Source organism: Podospora anserina, chromosome 1 (genome assembly GCF_000226545.1).
Source record: "Podospora anserina S mat+ genomic DNA chromosome 1, supercontig 4".
Taxonomy (NCBI): domain Eukaryota; kingdom Fungi; phylum Ascomycota; class Sordariomycetes; order Sordariales; family Podosporaceae; genus Podospora; species Podospora anserina.
In genome coordinates, this window is record NW_001914853.1 from 1,915,609 (window position 1) to 1,938,760 (window position 23,152).

The 23,152-nt window shown below is 53.3% G+C and overlaps 9 protein-coding genes across 9 annotated transcripts; 3 read left to right on the plus strand and 6 right to left on the minus strand.

Moving 5' to 3' along the window:
- PODANS_1_19510 (uncharacterized protein) lies at positions 1–972 on the minus strand (the record flags this gene model as incomplete). Its single annotated transcript, XM_001907381.1, has 1 exon — positions 1–972. A coding segment is annotated over one exon (972 nt), but the record flags the coding sequence as incomplete, so codon positions are not given.
- A 744-nt stretch (positions 973–1,716) lies between these two features.
- On the minus strand, positions 1,717–2,566 carry PODANS_1_19520 (uncharacterized protein; the record flags this gene model as incomplete). Its single annotated transcript, XM_001907382.1, has 3 exons — positions 1,717–1,819; positions 1,878–2,275; positions 2,336–2,566. 3 exons carry the CDS (start codon positions 2,564–2,566, stop codon positions 1,717–1,719), a joined length of 732 nt encoding a protein of 243 aa, XP_001907417.1.
- A 496-nt stretch (positions 2,567–3,062) lies between these two features.
- PODANS_1_19530 (uncharacterized protein) lies at positions 3,063–4,270 on the plus strand (the record flags this gene model as incomplete). The annotated part of the gene is made up of 3 exons (XM_001907383.1): positions 3,063–3,347; positions 3,401–3,582; positions 3,652–4,270. 3 exons carry the CDS (start codon positions 3,063–3,065, stop codon positions 4,268–4,270), a joined length of 1,086 nt encoding a protein of 361 aa, XP_001907418.1.
- A 441-nt stretch (positions 4,271–4,711) lies between these two features.
- Positions 4,712–6,967, minus strand: PODANS_1_19540 (uncharacterized protein; the record flags this gene model as incomplete). Its single annotated transcript, XM_001907384.1, has 6 exons — positions 4,712–5,375; positions 5,440–5,648; positions 5,713–6,092; positions 6,155–6,370; positions 6,433–6,511; positions 6,578–6,967. 6 exons carry the CDS (start codon positions 6,965–6,967, stop codon positions 4,712–4,714), a joined length of 1,938 nt encoding a protein of 645 aa, XP_001907419.1.
- A 2,558-nt stretch (positions 6,968–9,525) lies between these two features.
- Positions 9,526–12,411, minus strand: PODANS_1_19550 (uncharacterized protein; the record flags this gene model as incomplete). The annotated part of the gene is made up of 1 exon (XM_001907385.1): positions 9,526–12,411. One exon carries the CDS (start codon positions 12,409–12,411, stop codon positions 9,526–9,528), a length of 2,886 nt encoding a protein of 961 aa, XP_001907420.1.
- Positions 12,412–15,998: 3,587 nt separating this feature from the next.
- On the minus strand, positions 15,999–17,303 carry PODANS_1_19560 (uncharacterized protein; the record flags this gene model as incomplete). The annotated part of the gene is made up of 1 exon (XM_001907386.1): positions 15,999–17,303. One exon carries the CDS (start codon positions 17,301–17,303, stop codon positions 15,999–16,001), a length of 1,305 nt encoding a protein of 434 aa, XP_001907421.1.
- Positions 17,304–18,031: 728 nt separating this feature from the next.
- Positions 18,032–18,735, plus strand: PODANS_1_19570 (uncharacterized protein; the record flags this gene model as incomplete). Its single annotated transcript, XM_001907387.1, has 2 exons — positions 18,032–18,639; positions 18,696–18,735. 2 exons carry the CDS (start codon positions 18,032–18,034, stop codon positions 18,733–18,735), a joined length of 648 nt encoding a protein of 215 aa, XP_001907422.1.
- A 1,302-nt stretch (positions 18,736–20,037) lies between these two features.
- PODANS_1_19580 (uncharacterized protein) lies at positions 20,038–21,039 on the plus strand (the record flags this gene model as incomplete). Its single annotated transcript, XM_001907388.1, has 4 exons — positions 20,038–20,059; positions 20,528–20,554; positions 20,614–20,873; positions 20,929–21,039. 4 exons carry the CDS (start codon positions 20,038–20,040, stop codon positions 21,037–21,039), a joined length of 420 nt encoding a protein of 139 aa, XP_001907423.1.
- Positions 21,040–21,395: 356 nt separating this feature from the next.
- On the minus strand, positions 21,396–22,048 carry PODANS_1_19590 (uncharacterized protein; the record flags this gene model as incomplete). The annotated part of the gene is made up of 3 exons (XM_001907389.1): positions 21,396–21,440; positions 21,492–21,728; positions 21,944–22,048. The coding sequence occupies 3 exons, from the start codon at positions 22,046–22,048 to the stop codon at positions 21,396–21,398; spliced, it is 387 nt and encodes a 128-aa protein (XP_001907424.1).
- Positions 22,049–23,152: the final 1,104 nt, after the last annotated feature.

Here is a 23,152-nt window from a genome sequence, read left to right on the forward strand (position 1 = left end):
AACCTCCTCCAGCCCACCCCCCGTCCACCCTTTGCGTGCCAAGCTCTCAAAGATGTCCACCTCTGCCCGCACAAGAGAGCAACTCGCCTCCACAATCCTCGCACTCGTCTCCTGACTTTCCCTCAGCAGCGTCCTCGCGTGTTCCCCGTGCAAGAACGTCAGCCCGTCTAGTTTGGTGGTCAGCTCGACAAGGTGGTTCCGAAACATGTTCACATCCCTCCTCTTCTGCCTGTGGAGTTTTAGTCCCTCCTTCTCAAGGCGGTTGATTTCCTTGCTTTGAACCGCCACGGCAGACGCATAGCTCTCCTCCTCGTCCTCGACCGCGCCCCGCCATTTATCCAGCTCGTGAAGCAGGGGCACTTCAAAAGAGCGGTAGACCGTCTCGGAGAGGATGTGCTTGTGGTTTGCGACCAGGTGCTGCAGACCAGCCACCGTCAAGAGGGCGTCAGCCGTGCAGGCGTTTTTGCTCATGACGTTGCTGTTGAGGTTGATGCGGTGGGGGGTTGGCGTTGTTACTGCCTTGGGGGCCGCCACCGGCGTGGAAAGAGCTGGAGAGCGAGCCGCCGACTGTGTTGCCGTTTGATAACAACCCTGGGTTGATCGGACCGAGCGGTTCGGCGCGGGCTTCTTTGAGGCGGGCGCATGCTTCGAGGGCGGAGCCGAAGGCGCTGGCGGCCGTGGACAGGGAAGCGAGGGCGAGGCGGTAGGCTTTGGCGGTTGTGAGCAAATCGGCGTAGGCAGTTTGGGAGCTTTCGAGGTCGGCTTTGGTGAGGACTGCGTGGGCTGGTCGGGGAGGGGGTGGTAAGGGGAGGTGGAACTGGGAGAGGGAGGGTTGGGCGGTGGAGGCGTAGGAGTAGGTTGGCGAGCCTGGGATGGGGGGAAGTTGGCTTGGGGAGGGGGAGGGTGGCCGTTGTGGCATCCCCGGGGGATGGGAGGAAGATTGCATGTTGAAGTTGGTCTCCTATCCCCGTATCATTCGCCGTTTTCCAAATTTTGCGCTTTGCTCTTGTTCCGTCCTTATGACAGTCACCACGCAAGAGCTTTGTGGCTGCGGTGAAGGTGAGGGGTCGAATCAGGTGTTTATTTACTCGGGCACCTATTGGGGATGACGCCCGGGCGGGTTCCCGTCGATCTTAGCGGATGGGAGTCTTCCCGGGGAAGAGGGGAAGATGGTAACGTAGGTGGGGCGGTGTGTTTCTTGAAGTTGAAAAGGTTGGTTTCTTTGATACAATACGGAAAGGTGTAATTATGGACAGATTTCTCAGAAGAAAAGACCAGAAATACAGATATGCGACAGCAGAAATCCCAAAGGAAATGACAAAAGTCGGAGAAAACAGCGCCAGCGATGTCGTCGTCAGAGATGTCAAAAGATTCAAGGCAACAAACGGCGCTGCCTCGAGTCGAGTACTGGACCAAAGTGGCTTACAGGGGTGGATTTGCTTGTGATGCGCGGCGGGCCAACAGCGGGTCTCGTAGCGGTCAAGGGTCTGATAAGATAGCGGCCGTGGGGTTGCACAGACGTTGTGTCCGCTGCAGGATCATTCTTCAGATCGACACCACATCAAACATGTGGACATGTGCCTGCTGTTCTGAGCAGGTCTGGTGATGAGGCTGACGACTCCAACTTCATCAGATGGCCAACAAAGTTTTTGAAGCAGGTTTTTTTTCTTCTTAATACCTCTTTGCGCCGTGCCGGATACACTCAACATTTAATAACTACAACTCAGGCTTCTCCTCCTTGCCCAAGGCAGGGAGTCTTTGCCTCAAAAAGGCCTCGACATCGTCCAGTTCCTCCAAGCACGCCGAGTGACCCATATCACTAATAAGACAGTTAGCTTTTCTCGACTCTTATGGGACAAAGGCGATGTGAGGCTCACGGGTAAATCTTCATCGTGGGCTTATACCCCATCTCCTTCAACAACTCATACGACTTCTTGCCCAACTGTGTGTTCACCACCTGGTCCGAATCGCCATGAGCCATGAAGATGGGAGTGTCCTGGTTCACCTGAGGCTTTGGTACCAACTCGGCAAACTTGAGGCTCAAGACCAGGTATGAAGACAAAGCAACAATGCCAGCCAGCTTCACCTTGGAGGTCAAGCCTGCAAAGATACTCATAGCGCCGCCCTGGGAGAAGCCACCGACAACGATCCGTTCCGCTGGAATGCCGGCATCAATCTCTCTCTGGATCAGGCCGTGAATGTAGGCCTGAGAGATCAAAATGCCCGCCTCATCTTCGTTTTTTCGGAGGGATTCGGCGTTGCCGTCTATCGTGTGCTGTTTCTTCGGTCAGTAGGTGAAATGAAACTAGAGAGGGAGTGAAAGAGAACTACATACAATATCATACCATCCTGGCATCTTCATTCCCCAGTTGCAGGTGATTGGAATTTGAGGAGCATGAGGCAGGATGAACTTGACTTCATCGAGACGCTGCCGGCGACGCCAGTTCTCGACCGCCGAGGCCCAACCATGACCGGTGTCACCCAGGCCATGGATGAAAATGACCGTGGCCGTGTGCCTGGCTGTTGCAGGGAAGAGGAGGGGCGGTTGTCTAATGAGGGATGTCATCTTGTTGTTTGTTACTGGTGCTGTCGAAAAAGCGGACCCCGGATTTTTGTTCGTTGGGGCATCCCGTGTCGGAACAAGGTGGGGGGGGGGCTGTCCTCCATAACTCTTCTCTATGACTACTCGCTGCAAATATTGTTAGCGCATTCAATCAAATAATGGCCCGTGCCACGCCTGACAAGCCTTTTGTTTGCCCGCCTGTCAGATCAAATCCCAGACAACACTCCCGACTTGCGTGGCGTGATTCCTTCTCCACTCACAACGTCGTCTCTCCAGGATGCCGCTCGAAAAGGGAACTGTTGCTTACGAAATTTCGATGGATTCTTACCAAAGCCTTTGAAAGCGCGATGGGAGAGCGAGGTGCCGAATGTGTAAACTAGATTACTGACGCTAAATTCTGTACACACTCAGTAAAACCTCACCCCCTACTTGTTTATGCAGCCTATATATATCTAGCCAGTTGTGTTCACCCCAAGATCTGATAAGAAAGAAGCTCACCATGTTCGACACTTGGGTCCTTCGCCGCCCAGCTTTTTTCATCTTGCCCTCTATTGTGATCATCGTAGCTCTTCTTATGAGTGCGTCTTCCCCGGCGTTGTCACTTTTATCTTTGCCACAAATCCTGACGAAGCTCAAGACTTTTTTGCCCGTTTCTTATTTTAATACTCCAACCACCGCGCCTCTAGCGACCCTCTCCACCACCCCATCGGTCTCGTCAACGACAACAATCTCACAACCGCCCAAAATGCCAAAAGCACCAGTGTATTTCTTTAGCCATGGCGGCGTAAGTCTCATTGCCACTCCCTCGTTCAACCTAAATAATTGACAGTGATGCAGCCCGACGTCCAATACAACACCACCCACCCCGTCTACCCCATCCTCCAGTCCATCGGCAAGGAAATCACCCAAAAAGTCAAGCCCTCCGCCGTGGTAGTCTTCTCCGCCCACTGGCAGCCCGAAAACGTCGGCCCAGACGAAATCCACGTCAACAACGCCGAAAAGACCGACCTCATCTACGAGTATGCCACCCTCCGTACCACCCCCCACCCCACCCCCTGCTTACTTATCATGTCACTAACATAATCCAGCTTCTACGGCTTCCCCCCTCACTTCTACAAAGCAACCTTCCCCTCCACCGGCTCCCCCTCCTTAGCCTCCCACATCATCTCCCTCCTCGCCAAATCCAACATCCGCGCCAGAGGCCTCTCCCGCGGCCTCGACCACGGCGTCTTCTCCGGCTTCAACGTGGCCTTCCCCCCGGCCTCCAACCCTTTGGCTGTGCCCCTCGTCCAGGTGTCCCTCTTCAACTCGGAAAACCCCCAGGCCCACTTCCTCCTCGGCGAGGCCGTCCAGTCCCTCCGCGAGCAAAACATTGTCATCATCTGCACAGGCATGACGGTCCACAACCTGCGGGACATGCGCCTCGCCTTCGGGCAGCCTCAACCCATGCCGTACGCCGTGTCGTTTGACAATGCCCTCAAGGAGGCTGTCGAGCAGCCTGATGCTGAGAAGAGGAAAGAAGAAATGGTCAGGGTGTTGAAGAGGCCAGACGCGAGACAGGCGCATCCTTGGATGGATCATTTGATGCCGTTGTATATCGCTGCTGGGGCGGCGGGGGGGGACCGAGGAAGACAGACGTGGACGATGCACGAGGCTAGTTTTGCTTGGGCGCAGTACCGGTTTGGGGAGTTGCCTGAGGAGAAGTAGGGGAATAAGAAGGCGATGTACATAGCAAGTAAAAACATGTAAATAAAACAAAACCAGTTTAAATTCTATCACGGAGCGGATTTTCCCCTGATATTGGCAAGCCCTTTCTAGTCTGTTTCCCCTTGGCCCTGAAACCCCATCCAAAAGATCACACCATCAAACATTACCAATATTTTTCTCGCTTGAACGACCATGTACGACCCCCTATGCCCCCTCTCACACACACACACCATGTCACTCACATCCCACAAAACCCACTACAAAAGAAAAATGTGTGCGCCCTACGTCTAACTACAGCTAGCTTGCCGGCCATACCACTTTCCGAGTTCTACAACCTCTAAGATGGCCACTCCCAACCCCAGATGTCATCAATTACCGCTCCATTAACCCGTGCCAAAATTCCTACTCTTAACACCCTGCCCCCCCCCCCCCTTCCTGGAATCAAAGAACCACCGCAACCGTATCATCCATATTTAGATCCCCCAAAAACAAACTCGCCAACATCGACACACCCCCGAAGGCAATACTGCAGTAATAGGCCCAGGGGTATGCATGAGAATAAGCCACCTGACCAGCCGCCACAATCGCATGCCACTGAGTCTCGTTCACAAACGGAAGGTGCTTGATCTCGTTGACCAGCGACGCTCCCGTCATCTGGATGATCTGTTCAATCTTGTCGTGTTCGATCCCAACCTTGACGCAGGTTCCGCCTACAATTTGCATCAGCTGGGGGAGGAGCTTCGACACAAAAACGTTGTAGTAGATGGCGTATCCGATAGCACCGCCTACGATTCTGATGGCGATAGTCAAGGCGGTGACTGTAGCAATGACATCGCTGGGGCAGATGATGGCCGTGATTGTCGATGCCGGGACGACAACTCCGCCCACGCCGAGACCGGCAATGAACAAAACACCGTACACGGTCTGAATGTTGTCGACTCTGGCAATGGCCAGCAGTCCACAGCCCAGTGTCATCAATGTTGACGAGACGAACAGAATCCACTTGATGTTTCCCTTGAGCCAAGAAAGCATCACCAGGGAGATGACACATCCGGCCATGGTGCCAAAGGCGAAGGGCATACCACGGATACCGACTCCGACGGGACTGGAAAGGGGTCAGCAATGTCCCACCGCTTTCTTGTGTTCAGAGGACTTACTCGTGCCCGTACACATTATACGCCTCGCTCGGCCAAATCATCAACACTGAAAAGAAGTTGGCGCCCGAAATGAACGTGATGATGAGAGTCAGCCACAAGGTCCAAGGCGACTTGCCCATGTCTCTCGGCACCATAGGATGGCTGGCCCCTTTCCGTTCCCACACCACAAAGGCCACCAAAACCAGGGCACCGATTATGAGAGGAGCCAATATCCTCGCGCTCTTCCATGGAGCCTACCAAGCTTTAGCAATAATATTTTCTTTCGAAGGCCAAGAGAGAGCTTACATTGTAACCACCACCCAACAGCCCAACCTCCACCAGCACAAGCCCAGCAATCGACAAGAACCCACCAACCCAGTCCGTCTTCTTCAGCACCTCGCTCTTCTCGCCGGCATGGGCATCGATCCGTGGAGGGGGGTGGTAGAACAAAAAGGCCATGACCAAACCGATAGCAGCCCAACCAGTAGTTACAACCGCAATATATCGCCAGCTCGAATACGCCGAAATAAGCTGAGCATACATGACCGACGGCAGAAACGGGAGGATGGTGAGGATCATTGCCGCCACATAGTAGCCGCGGCGAGACACGGGGACAATCTCGGCGGCGCCCGCCAAGGCAGTGAGCTCGTTGATGCCAGTTCCCAAACCTGAGATGGCCATGCCAACTGGAAAAAGAAAAAAAGTACTGTCAGCCATTGTCTCCTTCCACTTTCAAATCAGGACTTACCAATAAACGCATCCATGCTCGTAGCAGCGCCGCAGATAATCTGGCCGATGACAATCAAGGCATTGCCAGCAAGGGCAACAAATCGACGGCCGACAAGATCTGACAAGGCGCCGACAAAGGGGGAAATTGCTGCCGTGGCGAGAAGGTTGGCAGATACGAACCACACCCAGTGGTCGATACCGCCGAGCTCTCGGTAGATATAAACAGGGGCGCCGGCTGTCGCAAGCTGTGTCAGTTCTTCAAGGCACATATCCTTCACTGAGGCACCGTGGACATACCAAACATGAATAACGGAGCTTGAGCGTTCGTCCACATGCAAGCCAGAGCCGCGAGGGCTAACCACCGACGAGCATTCCTCTGTATATTTCCGTGGTCAGTTGACGCTGCTTCGTTTGCGTATGTGAGAACGGCCGTATCACGTACAGTTGTGCCCTCCATAGCCATAGCGCCGTCATGACCCTCGATTCCAGCCATTGTGCCGTTGGCGTCCCAGTTGTTCCAGTAAGACCAGTTCCTCACAGCACAAGAAACCGAGTTCTGGTTCTGAGGAACAGCACCAGAAGAAGCTGAGTGAACAGAGCTAGACGGGGCTGCTTTGTTTTGCGACTCGGGTCTCGGGCTGCTCCGAGCAGGCGACTTGTTGGGAAGAAAAGGAGCGGCAGTGGGAGCAGGCGGAATCGAGGCCCGTTGAGCGTCTCTTTCGTCCAAAAGTCCAGTCACCGCAGGTTTCTGGCTGCCGGTGTTCTCTTGGGTCGACAGGTCAGACGATGACGGGAACGCACACACGCCCGCTTCCTTTCGCATGGCTCCCATTTCAGTGGCAGATGGGATCTATCTGCAAATTGGGTGTCGAGAGGAACGGGGGATGTACCGATATGTAAAGCTACCCGGGTAGCAGAGAAGGGGAACACCAGGTGTAGCTGTTGTGCAACGCCCAAGGGTGTTATTTGTGTTGCTGTCTCGGAGAAGGCAGGGGAAGGAGGACAGAACGAGACAGACAAGACGAAAAGGAGCTTATTGTAAGCAAGCATCAACATTTGCCGTTCAATATCCCCACAAGCACATGTCGGTGATTCAGGCCAAGGCGGTCAAGCCAATGTTTAGGGGTCTCGGGGACTTGTCCCCAAAGATCGACGCGATCCAAGCCATGTTGCGGAGAAAGAAGCTATCAATAACTGTTTTCCAGCCAGGCACCAGGCACCAGGCACCAGGCACCAGGCACCAGGCACCAGACTCCCGGGTTGCCTCCGAGGAAGGAGCTCCTCCGTGGGCAGCTGCAAATCACCTCACATCCGGACACTGTGGGCACCCGTGAAAATTTCAGGGAGGGAAGGTCCATTGCTGTCTTGCCTCGATTTCTCCTGGCCCAGCCGTCGAGGGTATCCTTGCCCTGCTGAAAGGAGGAAGGAGCGAGCCATGTTTTTCTGTAGCACACGATCATTGACTCACCACGGACCCCCGGATCAGTGATCTTGTGAGTTGTCTGAGCTGTCAGACGGGACTTGATGGTGCGCGGTCGACATGCCGGGCACTTTGATGTTTGCTAGATAGCTTCAAGTCCCGGGCAGAAGGAGTTTGGGTTCAATACTTGGTAGCAGCAGAGATCGTCCCCCGCTGGCAGTTGCACCCGTAGCTAGCACATGGCATGTACGTGTCTGTCACTCAACCTGAATGCAAAGCGCCACACATTTATGAGCTGACGGCTAGATCTCTGCCCCAAATTCAAGTCAACCGTAGCAAGATACCTGAAACCACCATATTCCATCCGATATCCGACTCAGATAGACGGTCCCGATATCCATTGCGCCTCTGTCCCACTGACCACCCGTCCGTCCGCCATATGTGATTCATGCCTGACCGACCGCCTTTCACTGTCAAACACACACCGACCAATTCCGCCCACTTCATCACTCAGCTCTTCTTATCACCAACTCAAGCCCTCCCAAATGCCACCCCCAAACCCCGATGTCGTCCCCCCATCCCCAAACCGCCCCTCTCTCCCCTGCCTCAATGGACCATCTAATCGGAAACCGCCTCCTCAACGGCTTCCCACATTAGCTCATCTCACTCAGCACGAAAGATCCTCCAAAGTCGAGTAACACAGCATTCGGGGAGAGAAGGCAGTTAATTACCGCTGCCCACAGTAACCTTACGTGCGAAACAAAACTCCCATCCTTTGTCCTCCCCCACTCCTCTCCACAATCGTCGACGCCTCAAATCACCCCTTACAGCCCCCCACAGACGCCGTGGCTTATTGTTTCCCATTCCTATTCGCCTTTGCCATGATTTTAGCCCAGCCGTTATTTTCTACCGGCCGAAAAAAAACGTCCATGCATTGAATCCCCCCCCCTCCCCCCCCCCCGGCGGCATGTGAGTGAGTGAATCTGCGATCGGATCTAGTCCCGACCGAGGGGGGGCTGGATGGCAGTGAGAGAGGAGCGGAGAATTTGATCTAGGTGACACGATGAAGGGGGGGGGGGGGTGTTACACGGGGTGATATCGACAGGGAAGCGTAGGGTTACGGGAGTTGGAGTGGGAGATTTGATTTGGAAAAGGCAACGAGTTCACCGCTGGATGCTGGGGAAGAGTTTGGGTGACGGTTGTAAGTAGAGTAGAGTACCGGAAATTTTGGAATGATCGACTGGCAGCAACGGAGGGACTGGGGTAGGTACCTGGGTGGTGTGCGACTTTCCCTGGATGGTGGCCAGAGGTCCGTTGACAAATGGTCGAGACTTTACGCTCCTAACTGTTTTAACCCAACCAAAGTGTCCGATGTCAATGAGCAGGAAACTGGGAGCTGGTTGTCACAGTTCTGGTTGTGACACCTACCTGTCAACCTCACAATCATCCAAGCCCCCCCAGCTAGCTCACAACTTTGTGTGATGGTGAGAAATGCCGCTGTAGTTGGTATCAAGTCAAGTGTATGAACTGGCAAGGCAGGTTCACAGCTGCGCTGGAGGGATTCTTGGCATTTGCCCCTATTTACCCCTTTTCGGAACTGACCCCATATTTACGTCCGCAGTGGTGACCAGAAGCATGAGTATGACGCCGCAATTACCAAGTTCAAGTATCATGTTCGACCGGCTAAGAACACGGTGCTTTGAAGGTATCATCGTTCAATTAGCTCAGAGGATTGCCTCCCGAGAAAGGTGGTAGTATCCGTGTCCTATCATAACCCAACCCAACCACAAACAAGAAAGACGTGAGCTGTTCGCTCCCCCTCTGCCCTGTTCTCCAAGAGAGAGTGGTATATATCCAAATCCGAAAAGTAACTGTACACGTAGTCATCTCTACACACCATATCCCTCTGGTGCTGGTATCTCCCTTTCACATGCCCAACCCTTATCACCCTCTCCATCATCTCTCCACTCTTACAACGCATAGTTCTCTGTATGTAAAAAGATCTCCTCGAGCATGTCATCCCCCCAAATCTCGGCCTGCAACCTCGCAACCGTATTCGCCACGCCCACTCTCATCGCCGGCGGCCCACACACAAACACCGCGGTCCTCCTCCCCAACACGCCCCTCCCATCCGGCCCTCCTGTCGCCCACTCCTTGAGCATATACCCCAAATCTGGCCTCCCATACTCCACCGACCACCCGCCGTCAATCTCGTGCGGGACAGGAAACGCAAACCTCATAAGATTGCGCTGAAATTCGGTCGGTGTTTCTGGAAAGCCAAAATCAAACCCTGAGGGAGGGCCAAAATGGGAAGTTGGTCTTGGGCGGCGGGGGTCGCCGCCGACGTCGGTGCGAAGGTGGGCTAGTTCTGGTGGGCGGACGGGAGCAGTGGAGGATTCGGCTGTTGGTTCTGCTGCTGCTGGGGGCGAGGGGTGAGTGGCGAAAGGTTCCGTGCTGCCGGATGAGTCGGCGTGTTGGTGGCCGAGCTCGCTGGTAGTCGGTCGGGCGTCGATGCTACCGCCGCTGCCGGCTCCGCTGGGCCGGGGGTCGGACTCGGAGAGGATCTGGCTGTATCGCTTGCGGCCGGCAGGAGGTGCGTATTTGAAATGGGGAGCCGCATTCTCCCGGGCTAGAGGGGGGAAATGGAATTCACCGCCGGGTTCGCTCTTCTTGGTTGAGGGTGCCTTGCTGGAAGGGGCTGGGGGGTGTAAATATTGTTGCTGTTCGCCTTCAACGGGCTTGATCTCATCGTCGCGGCCTTCAAGTTTTCGAAGGGTTTGTTCCGCAACAGATAGCCTGTTGTTGTTGTTGTTGTTGTTGTTGTTGTTGTTGTTGTTGTTGTTGTTGTTGTTGTTGTTGTTGTTGTTTGGGGGAGGCCCCGGTGGCGGTGGTGGGAAGGTGTGTGGTTGGAGATATTTCTGCTGAGGGAGCGCTGTGATGCGGTCCTCATCCTCAGCACGCAGCTCCCGCTCTCTGTCGGGGTCGCCTTGGGCCTCGGACATGATCAGGGCGCTGTTGCGTTTGCTAGCAATGTTGGCCACAAAGCCATCCAGCTTGTCGTGGAATGCATTGCTGAGCGGCCTGGGCGCACGACCATGAGGAATGCCAGAATTTGGCGGCTTCCGGACTGATGCGGTAACGAAAAACTTGCAAGTAACACTCTCAGGGGGCGCGGCTTCACGACAGATACGGAGCTCTTCCCGGAACCAGTCCATGGCCTCGAGCCGCTTGAGCGACCACACCACGACGATTTTCTTGGTGATGGCCTTGCCGTCCCGCATGCGCTTGATCAGATTTAGCAGCTGTGACATGAGCGATGTGATACCGCTGCCACCGGCGATGAGGATGCAGGTATCAAATGCGGCAAGCTCTCGGCGCATACCACCGTACGGGCCGTCGAGAAACGCGCGGTAGGTGTGGAAAGGCCCCTTATCAATGGCCGTCTCGAGCACCTTCTTCGTAAAGCCTCCATATGGCCGGAACACCAACACACAATCTCTGTACTCCTCGCCGTATTCAGATGGAAAGTCTGAGCTGCAAAGAGACGAGATGGTGAAAGGATGGTTCTCGAACATGGAAATGCCCGGCATGCGCAGATAGACGTACTGGCCCGGCTTCCACCTCATCTGAGTTGGGATGGTGATCTTGATGGCGTTCTCCGTCATGATGTTGATGGCTGCTTCGTCTCCAATCAAAAACGACATGCGCCATGGCTTGGTCCAATTCAGCTTGCAGAAACGGTACAGGTTGCAGAAGACGATGATGGCCACTGTCGCATACAAGTAGGCCCATGACATGAGAAAGTTCTTGGTATGCCAAAAGAGCACACCGACGTAAACGTAGCCGACTGGGATATGGAGAAGGATGAAAACTTCGTATGCCTTTCTTCGGAACAGTGGTAACGATCCCACACAAAGCCACCCCAGAGGGACCATGCATGCAATTCCAGATCCATAGATGATGCCGCTACCGGGAGGAAACAGCGCCTCGAAGACCTCCATGCCACCATCCTCCCAGACCGGCTGGATGTAGAATGGGATCATGTGAATCAAGGAGAGAAACAGGCAGAGGTAGCTCAGCCAACGGTGGAATACGTTGAGTCTCTCGGGTCCAATGCCGGTGATCAGCGTGATGATGTTGGCCTTGGTGCTAGTGGCAATGATCCACGGTGTCATGGCAACGGCAATCATGCCGGACCGAACGGCCACCGGTGGTGATCCGAACCGGATGCTTTGCCAGTATAGGGGTTGCTGTAAGAAGCAGTAGACCGTGACGAAGGCCAGGGCGATAAAGGCGCAACTCAGCACCGCGAGTGAGGAAAAGGTGAAGCGGTGTTTTCTCCAGACAATGTCTGGCACTGGTCGATAAAAAACCCATCGGAATAGCGCCAGAGTATCGTTGACAAATCCGACAGATGAAAAATGCGCTTTCGGCTTGAAATTCTTCTCCTCCTCAGCCTGCTGCTCGTCCGGAAAGAAGTGTCGTCGTGATTCAGCCGCCGTCTGCGCTGTCGCCCCCGTCGCCAGGGCAGCCGATCTATCCCACTCCGGTTCCATGCTGTAAAGCTGTTGGAAGTGCTTCTCCATATCCTGCTTGTAGATCGCCTGCCGAATCTTATCCTGCCAGTAGTGCCATATCCTCATAAACAGCGTCAATCCTCCCAAAGCAAGCGCAAAATATGTCCAACCCAGCCCATATTTCCCCGATTGTGACCACGGATCTACCGTGAGTGCCTGTACTAAGCCCGGTGGACTGTTGGGTAAGAGCGGGATATTGATCCGCCTCACCAACCCACTCAGGGCCTCAACGGACGCGTCGACTGCGCTTCGTAGCGCTGGTCGCACATGTGAAGCCATGGTGTAATTTGTGTAGTGATTGTGCGCGTACGGGCGCGGGAGTGTGGCGGCCCCTGTAGAACGCAACCTCGATCTTGAAATGTCGTCGGGATACAGAGAAGCAGCTGATCTGCCGGCAACGGCCGCCGGTCAGACTTCGGTCGAGGAACACCGGACCCCCGATCAAAATATTAGAGCATTTAGTAGAGAGCGTGAGGCACAACTTGAAAGGCCATGAGAAGTGACGAAAGGGGTGTATTATGGGCGACCGTCGGGAAGGAGCCGGGAAGGACGAAAGAATGGGATGGATCCGGCGGGGGGCGCGGGAGAGGGGCGTAGGGAGAGTTATTATAATGCAGTTATATCTCCAATGTTGGTGTGGGGGAGTTGAGCGTGGGTGAGATGGTGGGTGAGAATGGTGGGTGAGATGCTGCAAGTCGCAAGTTCCGTCACGTCCACCTAGGTTTCTTCCACGGACAATTCCAACCGCCGCGCGTGTGCTCCTCCAGATGCGATCACAGTACCGGGCTGTTGGGCTCGAGATGTCCAGATGCTCTCCTGAGGCGGGACGGAATCAATATCAAGTCAGGAACAGGAAAAGTCGGACCTGGCAACTGAAGAATCCGGCGGTTCACTGGGCCTTAATATTGGTCGATCAATGTTCTGGGGTGCGTGGTGCTAGGTGCAATAGCTCACAGCTGGTGTCGCTGCACACCTGCATGTCACACGGTACGTCGACCCGAATCGGTAACAATCCTTGACACCGGGCGCTAGGTATAGGCTTGGCTGGGAAATGGAAGAGGAGAAAGGCAGAGTTCAGAGGAAAGAAAAGGAAAAGACGGCCGGTTGGGGGCCGTGAGGAAGGCTCGATCTGGCCGGGCTCGTTTCTGCGGCGATCTGTGAGTGTTCGGCACCGTTATCGCAAGAGGAACCAACAGCAAAGCTGACTGCTTGATGACAACTGTCGGCACTCGTGGAAAGGCAAGAGGTGTAGGACAAAACCACGCAGTTCTCAACGTGCGCGCGCATGCCGGACGGATGCTGTCCTCTTCAGTGAAGACTTCTTCCAAGCACAACGGATACATCCGACCTGTCGAATATCCTTCCACTTGGAGCGGACAATCACCTATGCTTGGCGGCAGGGTGTCATCACGGTCGACCGCCATTGTGACCACCTCATGGCTGTCTTTTGTGCAGGTGGGAAACGACATGTTCGTCGACATGCGAATTGCGAACTGAGAATGGCGCATTCTCATTCTCCAGCCCCTTGAGGAAGAACCAAGACCCCCAATAAGCGAGCAATTAATGCGTCTGTCCAACTGTTGGTGACCTTGGTGTGATGCTCTGGATGGTCACCACGCAGTCATCAAATGGCGTTCGAGCATCGCCGTGATGGACGAGCAAATGACGGCGCGATGCTGGGAGATCTCGAAAAGGGCACAGTGGGGTTCCCCCATGCAAGTTCCCATAGCAGGGAACAGCAGGGGGCAATTGCAGCCTGGGCGGGTAAATAAGCCTTTTGATTGGAAGCTGACCTCTTCAACCTCTCGCCCGCGTTCTCGGACTCGAGCTTTTCTCCCACGTCCCCTCATGATGCAAGGGTTGGTGAACCTCACTGAAGATGATTCTCGATGCAGCAGTCCAGAACGGTGACTCGTGGCACTGAAGATTCTCTGTCTGGTAGCGGTGGTGTCCTGTGATGCGTGCTGTCCGTCATCCGTCAGCTGCTGTGTCTCTCAGTGGTTCCAGCTCTCACTGCTGTTGCTGCCGGACGGGCATGTCAAGAGGTGACCCCAGCTGCGGCCGCCCTCTGGTGAAAGCCATTGTTCAATTAGGTACGAGGACTGGGCCTCGAGTCGGCTCCGGCAATTCGGGTCGGCCGTCTTTTGATAACCGCCTGAAGTCATGTGCCGGGTGGATAGATTGAAAAGAGGCAATTAAGGAGATTTGTTATCGAAATCGATAGCTTTGGGGCTGTTGGATCAACTTCGATCTGGGAATCATCAACAGCCAAGCTCAGGACAGTGTGTGTGGGAAACGGGAGCTGAGAGAAGCCAAGCAGCCAAGTCACCCAAACACACGGAACGTCCCGTTCGCACTGACCTTATCTTGGTGGTCTATGCGCTGTCAAGCACTTTATCGATCACAGTGGGATGCTTGGACCTCATTTCATCCGAGTTTATGCTCTCGATACAACGTCGAGATGCTCGGGTACCTCGCTCTGGGTGTGTTCTATTCATGGGCCTTGATTAAACTGTCTTGGTACGCCTGTCTGACATTGATGAAGAGGGGAATGCTGAATTTCAACTGGAAGCGACACAAATGGTGAGAGCCTTGAAGCGAAACACCATGAGCCAGAGGTGAAGAACGAAATGCTTCATGTAAACACAACCCAGCTACAATGTATTCAATGAGTGGTAATTGTCAAAACTTCGCCCTCTGCCCGGAAGCCTTGCCGGTGGTACACTCTGTCGTGGCACGCGGTCACTGCGATGTTCATTCGTGTCCAAGATCGTCGCTTTCAACCAGCTGGCACCGGCTACAATATATCCAGTGTCTCCCTTCCTCTTCATATACACCCGTTCAACGCTGTGATAGTAAATTCGAGAACCGGTTTTGGGGTTGAGGTGTTTTGCATAAGGTTATCAACATTGTGGTTCCCAAATACAACCCATATTCATCTGTACAATGTGGCAAGTGAAATGTTAACGAGCAGTGGTATGAACAACCACCACCAGACTTGGGCACCAGCTGTTTGGCAAGCCACATGCTACTACACCATCAGCTCTTCAACATTGACATTCTGAATAGTGGGGCAGCACAGAAGAAAATGTTCAAAAGACAGCACGGCGGTTCAACACCGCGAAGCTATTGTTTTCACCTCATCTATGCGTTTGTTCCCCCGGGTAGGCAGAATATTTCTGAAATAGTGGTGTTTGAGCAGAAGCAGCCACAATATTTAAAGTATGAGGCCTATTCCCAAACAAGCAATTCAGGACACATGCTGTCATTAGCATAAAGAAGACCCTGCAATAAACATACCCCAGCGGAGAATCTTTTTCACTTGATTGGAAGGGGTTGAGAGGTTGTGTGTTCTCGCCATAGAGTATCGGCGCCATGCTACATAGTCTTTGGGCAATGATTTTCTTGTGTTGGTATGCAAGTGATAATGTGTAGGTAATAGTTTTGGGCTAAATAAGCAGACAACAACGCTGAAATAGGCCGGGGGAAAAGGCGAAGACTCATGTGGATCAGTGTGAAGTTGGATTAAAGGTCTAGAGCAGGAGTATGCGTTTATGTTGAGCGCCAGATGATGAAGGAGAAGAAGGGAGTTCTGCTGAGAATATACCAACCTAGGTAGGGCTGCCATCCATATTAATGCCAAGAAATCGTGAGGGCTGTAACATCGTTTCCGTGCGCCCTCTCGGAGAAACCAATCAAAACACGAACGAGCTTCACTGCCTACGACGCACCATGCAATGCACCAGGAGAAGAACTTCCGAACAAGGAGGATAAGCTATCTCATGTAGGTGCTGGTACATTTGGTCAAAGTCTCTTACACCTGCGAACCAGACTGCCCATAAGACAGCCCCAGCTTTCAGCCTCAGCTAAATGGTATGAACGACAACAGGATGAGTGTTGGGCCCATGATATCCTAGACCTCTTACATCCACCCTTGTCTCCTTTCCTTCCACCAAATCTGCCATGACGACACCTGTCCCCAGACTCATCGCAATCCCCCAAGGCCCATGCCCGGCCGCAACCCAAACTCCCCCGTCCCCAACACTGATCCCGAGGTCCTCCTCTGTGATCTGCGATACAATCGGCGCCCCCCACTCCGTCACAGGCCGGAAACACAACCCCTCCCTCACAACCTCCAAGCCCCCATCACCACCCTTTATAATATCCCCCACCGCCTCCCTCAGCAACCCCTTCTGCTCATCCAACGGCCTGGCTTTCCCCTCCTCCGGATCCTGAACCTCCAAAGTAGAATCATTCAACCCCGCAAAATAAACCTCCCCTCCCCCGCCTAACCTCGAAAACATCTCCGGACAGAAATTCTTTTCATGCGTAGTAAAAACAGCATGACACTCTTCCTCCCCCTCTCTTGTATCCCAAATTGGTGTCCGAACGACAATACTATGCCCAGCCAAACTCCCCACCCTCATCCCTACCTTTGCCTGGGGAAACAGCGTTCTAAACACCTTTGGTGTCCAAACCCCAGCTGTAATCACAACTCTATTCCCCTTCACAACCCTCTCACTCCCATCTTTCAAGTCCCTCACTTTCACCCCCTTAACCTCCCCTGTAAGATCATCCCTCACCAACCCCGTCGCCTTCGCAGGCTGTAGCACCTTCCCCCCTCTTTTCATCACCTCCCCCAACAACCACTGACAGAGTCGTAAAGGATCAACCTGCGCCGTAGTCCCCTCCTCACTGATAACCTCGACTTTATCCCCCTCCTTCTTCTTCAACCAACCCGGTCTCCTCGCCTCGTCATGTTCCGCCTCCACAGGCGCGGCATTGACCCTTGACGTCCCACTTCTCAACCAGTCATCACCCCGTTTCTGCTGCTTTGATCCGTCATGGTGCTGGATATAAGAGATGCAGGTAGAGGGTGTGTACCCCCAATTTTCTCTGCCGTTGTTTTCAGCTGCCAGGCGGGCGTGTTCGTTGAACGAAAGGGCGCCGAGGGGGGTGAGGGAGGGGGAGAACCAATCTTTTGCGAGGAAGCCACCTGCGAAGCCGGAGGCAGAGGAGAAGAGTTCCGGGGAGGGATCGATGAGGGTTATGGGGTTGGTGTTGGTTGGTGAGAGGGAGAGGTAGTAGGCTGTGGAGAGGCCTATGATGCCGCAGCCGAGGATGATGATGTTGTCGTTGGGGTCGGTGGTGGTGGTGGTGATGATGGTCATGGTGAGGTTGAAGGACTGGTCGTAAGGGTGGGTTGGGTGTTTAAAGTCTGAGAAATAGGTTGAAGTTAGAAGATGAAGTAAGTCAGTATCAGGGCTGGGGATTGAAAGAGGTGATGGAGTGGTCTATATTTACGTGGAAACAATCGTATCTATGAAGATGTTAGATGAACGACAAGCGTCACCCCCTCCAGATATCCCAACCAGCTCTCCACCAAGTAGCATGAATTCCATGCTTCTGAATGGACAATTCAGCAGACTACCAATCTTCAATCATGCCCGAGCCGAATTCCCCATTCTGCGCCCTTGATTCGACATCTCTTCTTCCCCAAAAGGCAGTTAAATAGCAGAAGTCGATACCCCGCGCTCCACCCACAACGTCAACCTCAAAGAGGGGCAATCAAGTTCGAGCGAGGGGTGTTACCGAATCCCGAAAATCTGGATTAACGCTCTTCCCGAACAGCTACGCAGTCTACGTCAACTAATCACCGCAGGACACTCACTATCCAACTCTCCAAACCATACCACACCACCAGCAAACAAAATGCCAGAACCTCAAGTAATTATCATCACCGGCGCCAGCCGTGGCATCGGCCACGCCATAGCCACCCACCTCCTCAAAGCAGGCCACAAGGTCGTCCTCACAGCTCGCTCCCCTGAAAAGCTGGAGGAGCTTCAGAAAGAATACCCATCACAAGTCCAGTATCTAGCGGCTGATATGACCTTGCCTGATGTGCGTATCATACCTCAAAACACACACAACTCACACATCACAACTAACCCCCCCCCCCCAACCCCCCCCAAAACACCCTCTAAACTTCAAAAAACTCGCCCTCCTCCACTTCCATCACATCAACGCCGTCATCATCAACCACGGCGCCCTCTCGCCAATGACCCGCGTCGCCAACTCCTCCATTGACGACTGGAAAGCCCTCTTCGACGCCAACTTTTTTAGCGCCCTCGCCCTAGCCAAGGAAACCATCCCCTACCTGAGAGAAACCAAAGGCCGTCTCATCTTCACCTCATCGGGCGCCGCAACAGGAGCTTACACCGCCTGGGGCGCCTACGGAACCTCCAAAGCAGCGCTGAACCACCTTTCCAAGCACATTGCCGTTGAGGAACCAGACATCACTTCGGTAGCCGTCAGCCCTGGGAGAGTAGACACTGACATGCAAAAGGAACTTCGAGAAAAGGGCAAGGCGGAGATGGCACCAAAAGATCACGAAGCGTTCAGCAAAGAGTTTGAAGCAGGGACATTGGTGAGACCAGAGCAGTCTGGTGGTGTTATTGCTAATCTTGCTGTGTCTGCGAAGCCAGAACTGGCCGGACAGTATTTCAAGTACGTGCCTACCTGAGTCCTCACACGATAAGAGGTTGAGATACTAACTGTTGCAGGTGGAATGCGCCAGAATTGGCCGAGTACCAATTGAGTTGAACAAGCTGAGATGGTTCTATTGGCCGGTCAGAAATGTCCATAACCAACGAGTGAAAGCATATTCAAGATGATACAGGCGGCAAATCAGTCGAAAGATGAAAAGTCTGATTGGTTTCCACATTGTATATTCGGTTTTTTAAGCACGAAAAGTTTGTTCATCACATTGCCGTGTGCTGTTGGGACATAGAATAGAAAATAGAAGGCTACCTACAAGCTAGACAACTCCAAAACCAGACCACGGCCATCACCGTCTGGATCTAGGGACCGATATTAGTCCTCTGTCCCTCTTGCAGAAGAACAAGCTGCCATGAAGCCATCGACCGCGAAAACGAGATCAGGTGAAATGTATCCGTCATGTAGAGTCGGAATTGGAATGATAAAGTACGATAATAAACATCATGGTGTTCGTATGTCGCAGTCGAAGCGGCTCGTAGCTGGCATCTAAATTACTTTTTAAGCTGTTAGCTTTGGATTCTGAGAAGAGTCTGCAGAAAATCGGGGTGGAGGACGAGGAAAAGATCAGTAGTGTCGTTTGGCTTGACTGTGTCTATCACCATAATTGTGTATGATTGGGGCGACACGAGTATATCATCATATGAAGGTCGTCGGGGTGCTGAGCAAAGCGGAGGGTTGTATGCTTACCTTACTGGAATGGTCGGGGGGGGGGTGATCAGGCCCCCCAAGAAGGCAACATTGCGTGTTTCTACAATGTCGCCGATCAGTGTTGCAAAGGCAGAGCGCGCATTGGAGTGCTGTTTGTTGATGAGGAAGAAGGGAAAATTCAAATTCGCGACGAGAAGTCGCCTTTTTGTTTTCGGTGTCGGAACAACTGCGAAGGAGGGAGTTTAGAGGAACCTTGAAATTTTCAAGCCGGAGCCAAATGAGGCTGGGGTGGGGAGCTTCGCTGTTGCTTTGTGGCGCTCACGCGGCATGGCGGGGTGGGTGGGTCTCACAAGCCACAAATGCGTTGTGGGACAAGCTGAGCGCGCGACGTGGTTGGCATTGGCAGCCTTCAAAGAACCACTTTGGAAGGACGGGAGGCTAGGTATTTGAGTATAAAGGGCTGCTCACCAACCTTCAAGCTTTGAGAGCCCTCGGCTCTCCGGTTCATAACATGTGTCGAGGTCTATCAAAGCAAACCCAGTTCCAACACGCGAGGAAACCACTCTGAAGATTGAATAGCGGCATCGCATCACTTTGTTCGATAACCGTCACCGGAAAAAGTGTATCGTTATCAACTATACCTTGCTTCATCCATCACCTGAGGGCGAGACCCCCTTCTTATACCTTACATATACCACCATGTCGGACCACGAGTTAGGAGGTAAGCCGCCGTGTTTTTAATTCTGCAGTGGAGGAAACTACACTGCGAGTTTGTCGGGTGGCGTTTTGGTTCCGTTGATGCGACCGGGAGTTTTGGTGGGCGCATCCTACTATTAAACACAGTGGAGGCCCTTTCCTAAAGTCATCTGAAGTCATGTACACACCTCTTATACAGCCTCAGGCCTCACCCGGCATACGAATAGGGACTGTCGACCCACTGGCTTTATTTACGGGGATAACAGAGGACAATACCTTCCCTTCATATATCGTTGATTTGTTTGCTCCTGTTGCCTTTCCACCCCACAACAAACATCTTCACCGCACCTCTCAAGACAAGCAAAAATGCCTTCAGAGCACATCCCCCGTCAAGACCGTTACTGGTCAGCTTTTGACAATGATGAGCTGGGTATATCTGGTTGACTTGGACTTTTGTGCTGAGACGACAGTTTGCTAACATCGTGTCTGATAGGAAATGACGACCTGTCCCTCCCCAAAGGTATGTATCTCATTCTTATCAACCAAAGAAGCGTGTGGATTACTGACTATTCGGCGCAGCCACCGTTCAAAAGATTGTTGGGGAGATTCTGCCATCGTCAACAGGCATCGCCTTCGCCAAGGAGGCTCGCGACCTCCTTATAGAGTGCTGTGTCGAGTTCATCACTCTCATCTCTAGCGAGGCAAACGAGATTTCTGAGAAGGAAGCCAAAAAGACTATCGCTTGTGACCACATCACCAAGGCATTGGAGCAACTCGGCTTTGCCGACTACGTCCCTGCCGTTTTGGAAGCCGCTGCAGAGCACAAGGAAGTCCAAAAGGTGAGAGACCTTGGGATTTCCTTTGTTATGAAGACATGCTGACGCCCAATGATAGGGACGTGAGAAGAAGGCAAACAAGTTTGAGCAGAGCGGCATGACATTGGAGGAACTCGAACGTCTCCAGCAAGAGCAGTTTGCCGATGCTGCCAAGAGACACATAGGATGATGAACTCCCAGGCATCGCCAATCTGTTGGAGGACGAGTAGACTGGGTGCACTTTGAAAGTGGTGGATTGCATTTATAGGCGTTCGTCCCTGGGAATTTTGGGAAGGTGTTAGTAAAGCCTTTTCTTGTCGTCTTGAGTTCTACAAACATATGATATACCCAGGTTCAGTCTCTGACATCTTTGTTGAACCACTTCAATGAACGGAGGGAAACCAAGAATAGTGCACTCTATTGAAGACCGCTCTGGATCCCGAATCACCGCCATCTAGCCAGATATTTACAATGATGCCCTCTTTTATGCATCATTCACTGCCTGTGCAATACCTCCCCCTCTCTCCCACGAGCTGAAAAAAGTGTTTAATAGCCATCCTTGCCCCACTTGTTGTATCTGTCGTGAAGCTCCTGTCCATTACATCAGTATTTGCCTCAAGCATACTACATAACAGTCCATACCTTGGGCAGAGTGACGTTGGGGACAACGACGACGTTGACAGCGCTAGGGGCATCCTTGGGGGCAGCGCTGGCATCACCACCGGGGTGATACTGGTACTTGCCGTGGGTCGAACCGCTTTCCCAGGGCATGCTCTTGTCGGCGATAGGGACGGTGTTCTCGGAGGTGGACTTGGTAGGGGAGCGGCCGAAGTAGTAGCCAGCACCACCAAGAGCGCAGACCATGATACCGCCGAGGATCTATCATGATAATCATATCAGCTTTCACATGGTCCTTCAATACCCCTCCCAGCTATAGTCAAACCACCGCCGCCGTTCCGTGCGCCCCATGCCATGTTTCCAACCTAATTTTCGAATTCTCAAGCTGTGTCGAACTGCCCTCGCGGGCTACCAATTCAACACCCGGGGCGACGGCATCGGCAATGGCGGCGGTTGGACCTCGGAATTTGACGCACCAGAATCTCGGGGTTCTTCTTGGACTCGCTCTTGAGAGCCTCCTCGCCGGTGGTGAGGCGGCGGACGGTCGTGCTGAAAGCTCTGCGGGCGATGAGGGAAGCCATCTCTGCGGTGTTGTCTGTCAAAGGCGGTTGCTGATGCAATGGAGCTTCGGAACTGGAATCGTGATGCTAGCTCTGGCCGTCTGGCCCTCATACGATTTCGTCAGGGCCGAAGCTTGAAGGCTTGGCGCCCGTTTCTTACGTAAGGCATCCGAAACTGTATGAGCTGTGCCGTCATTGGTTGTCATCGTCATCAAGCTTGGGGAAGCTTTCTGACCAATCATGTCTTTTTTTTGGGTGGAGCGGGGGCGGACAACTGCCACGGAACTGGCCGTCAGCTGCTGACTCCACGCCTCCCTTTTCGAACTGCAGCATCAGATCACAGGACAAGCTGCAATGCACAGGGACACAGGCACGGGTGGCAGCTTGGGTCGCATCAGTTGTCTCTCTCGAACAGCACACATCACTCAGGTCACACATAGTCCGGGCATCCTTTGGACAGATGTCGAAGCCCTGAGCGCAAGTGATGCCCAAAGCGCAATTCCGAGTCGCTGTTTGCTATTCTTCTCGAGAGTTGTGTTTGCCGCATCTTTATGCCACGAGCTTTGCCTTTTCTTGAGAGCATGATAGCAGTGATATCACAGTGAGCACGGCTCTGGATTCAGGGGTAACCTGACGCAGCGCAATTAACCCAAGAGATCGGAGGCCAATGCAAGTCCCCCACTGGACATGCTGATGCTGGGCCACTCGCCTGGGCAACAAAAACTGGAAATAGTAGGAGAACGGGGATGGCACGGTCCTGGCCGCAGCCAGTGAGATCCCTCAACTCGTTGGTTGCCAAAAAGAAAAGAGGTCCATCCGATTCACACTCCGGGCAACGAACAAGAGACTCCGACTCTTGCTTGGTCTCACGGCAAAGTCCCCAGGGCGGCCATTCGCACACTATTGCTTTTTCTCGACACTCTTTTTCCCCTCCTTCTTGATATCTGTCCAACTCTTTGTCTCTCTTGATAATCAACCATACTCGCGCTCTCTACCACCCATATTCGAATCTCAGCTGCACCGTTTCGCAAACACGAAAATCCACGGAAAGTGATCGCACCCAGACGGCAGACACAACTGCAGTGTGGAGCATTACCCGTCCCGAAGCCACCGCCATCCAGCACT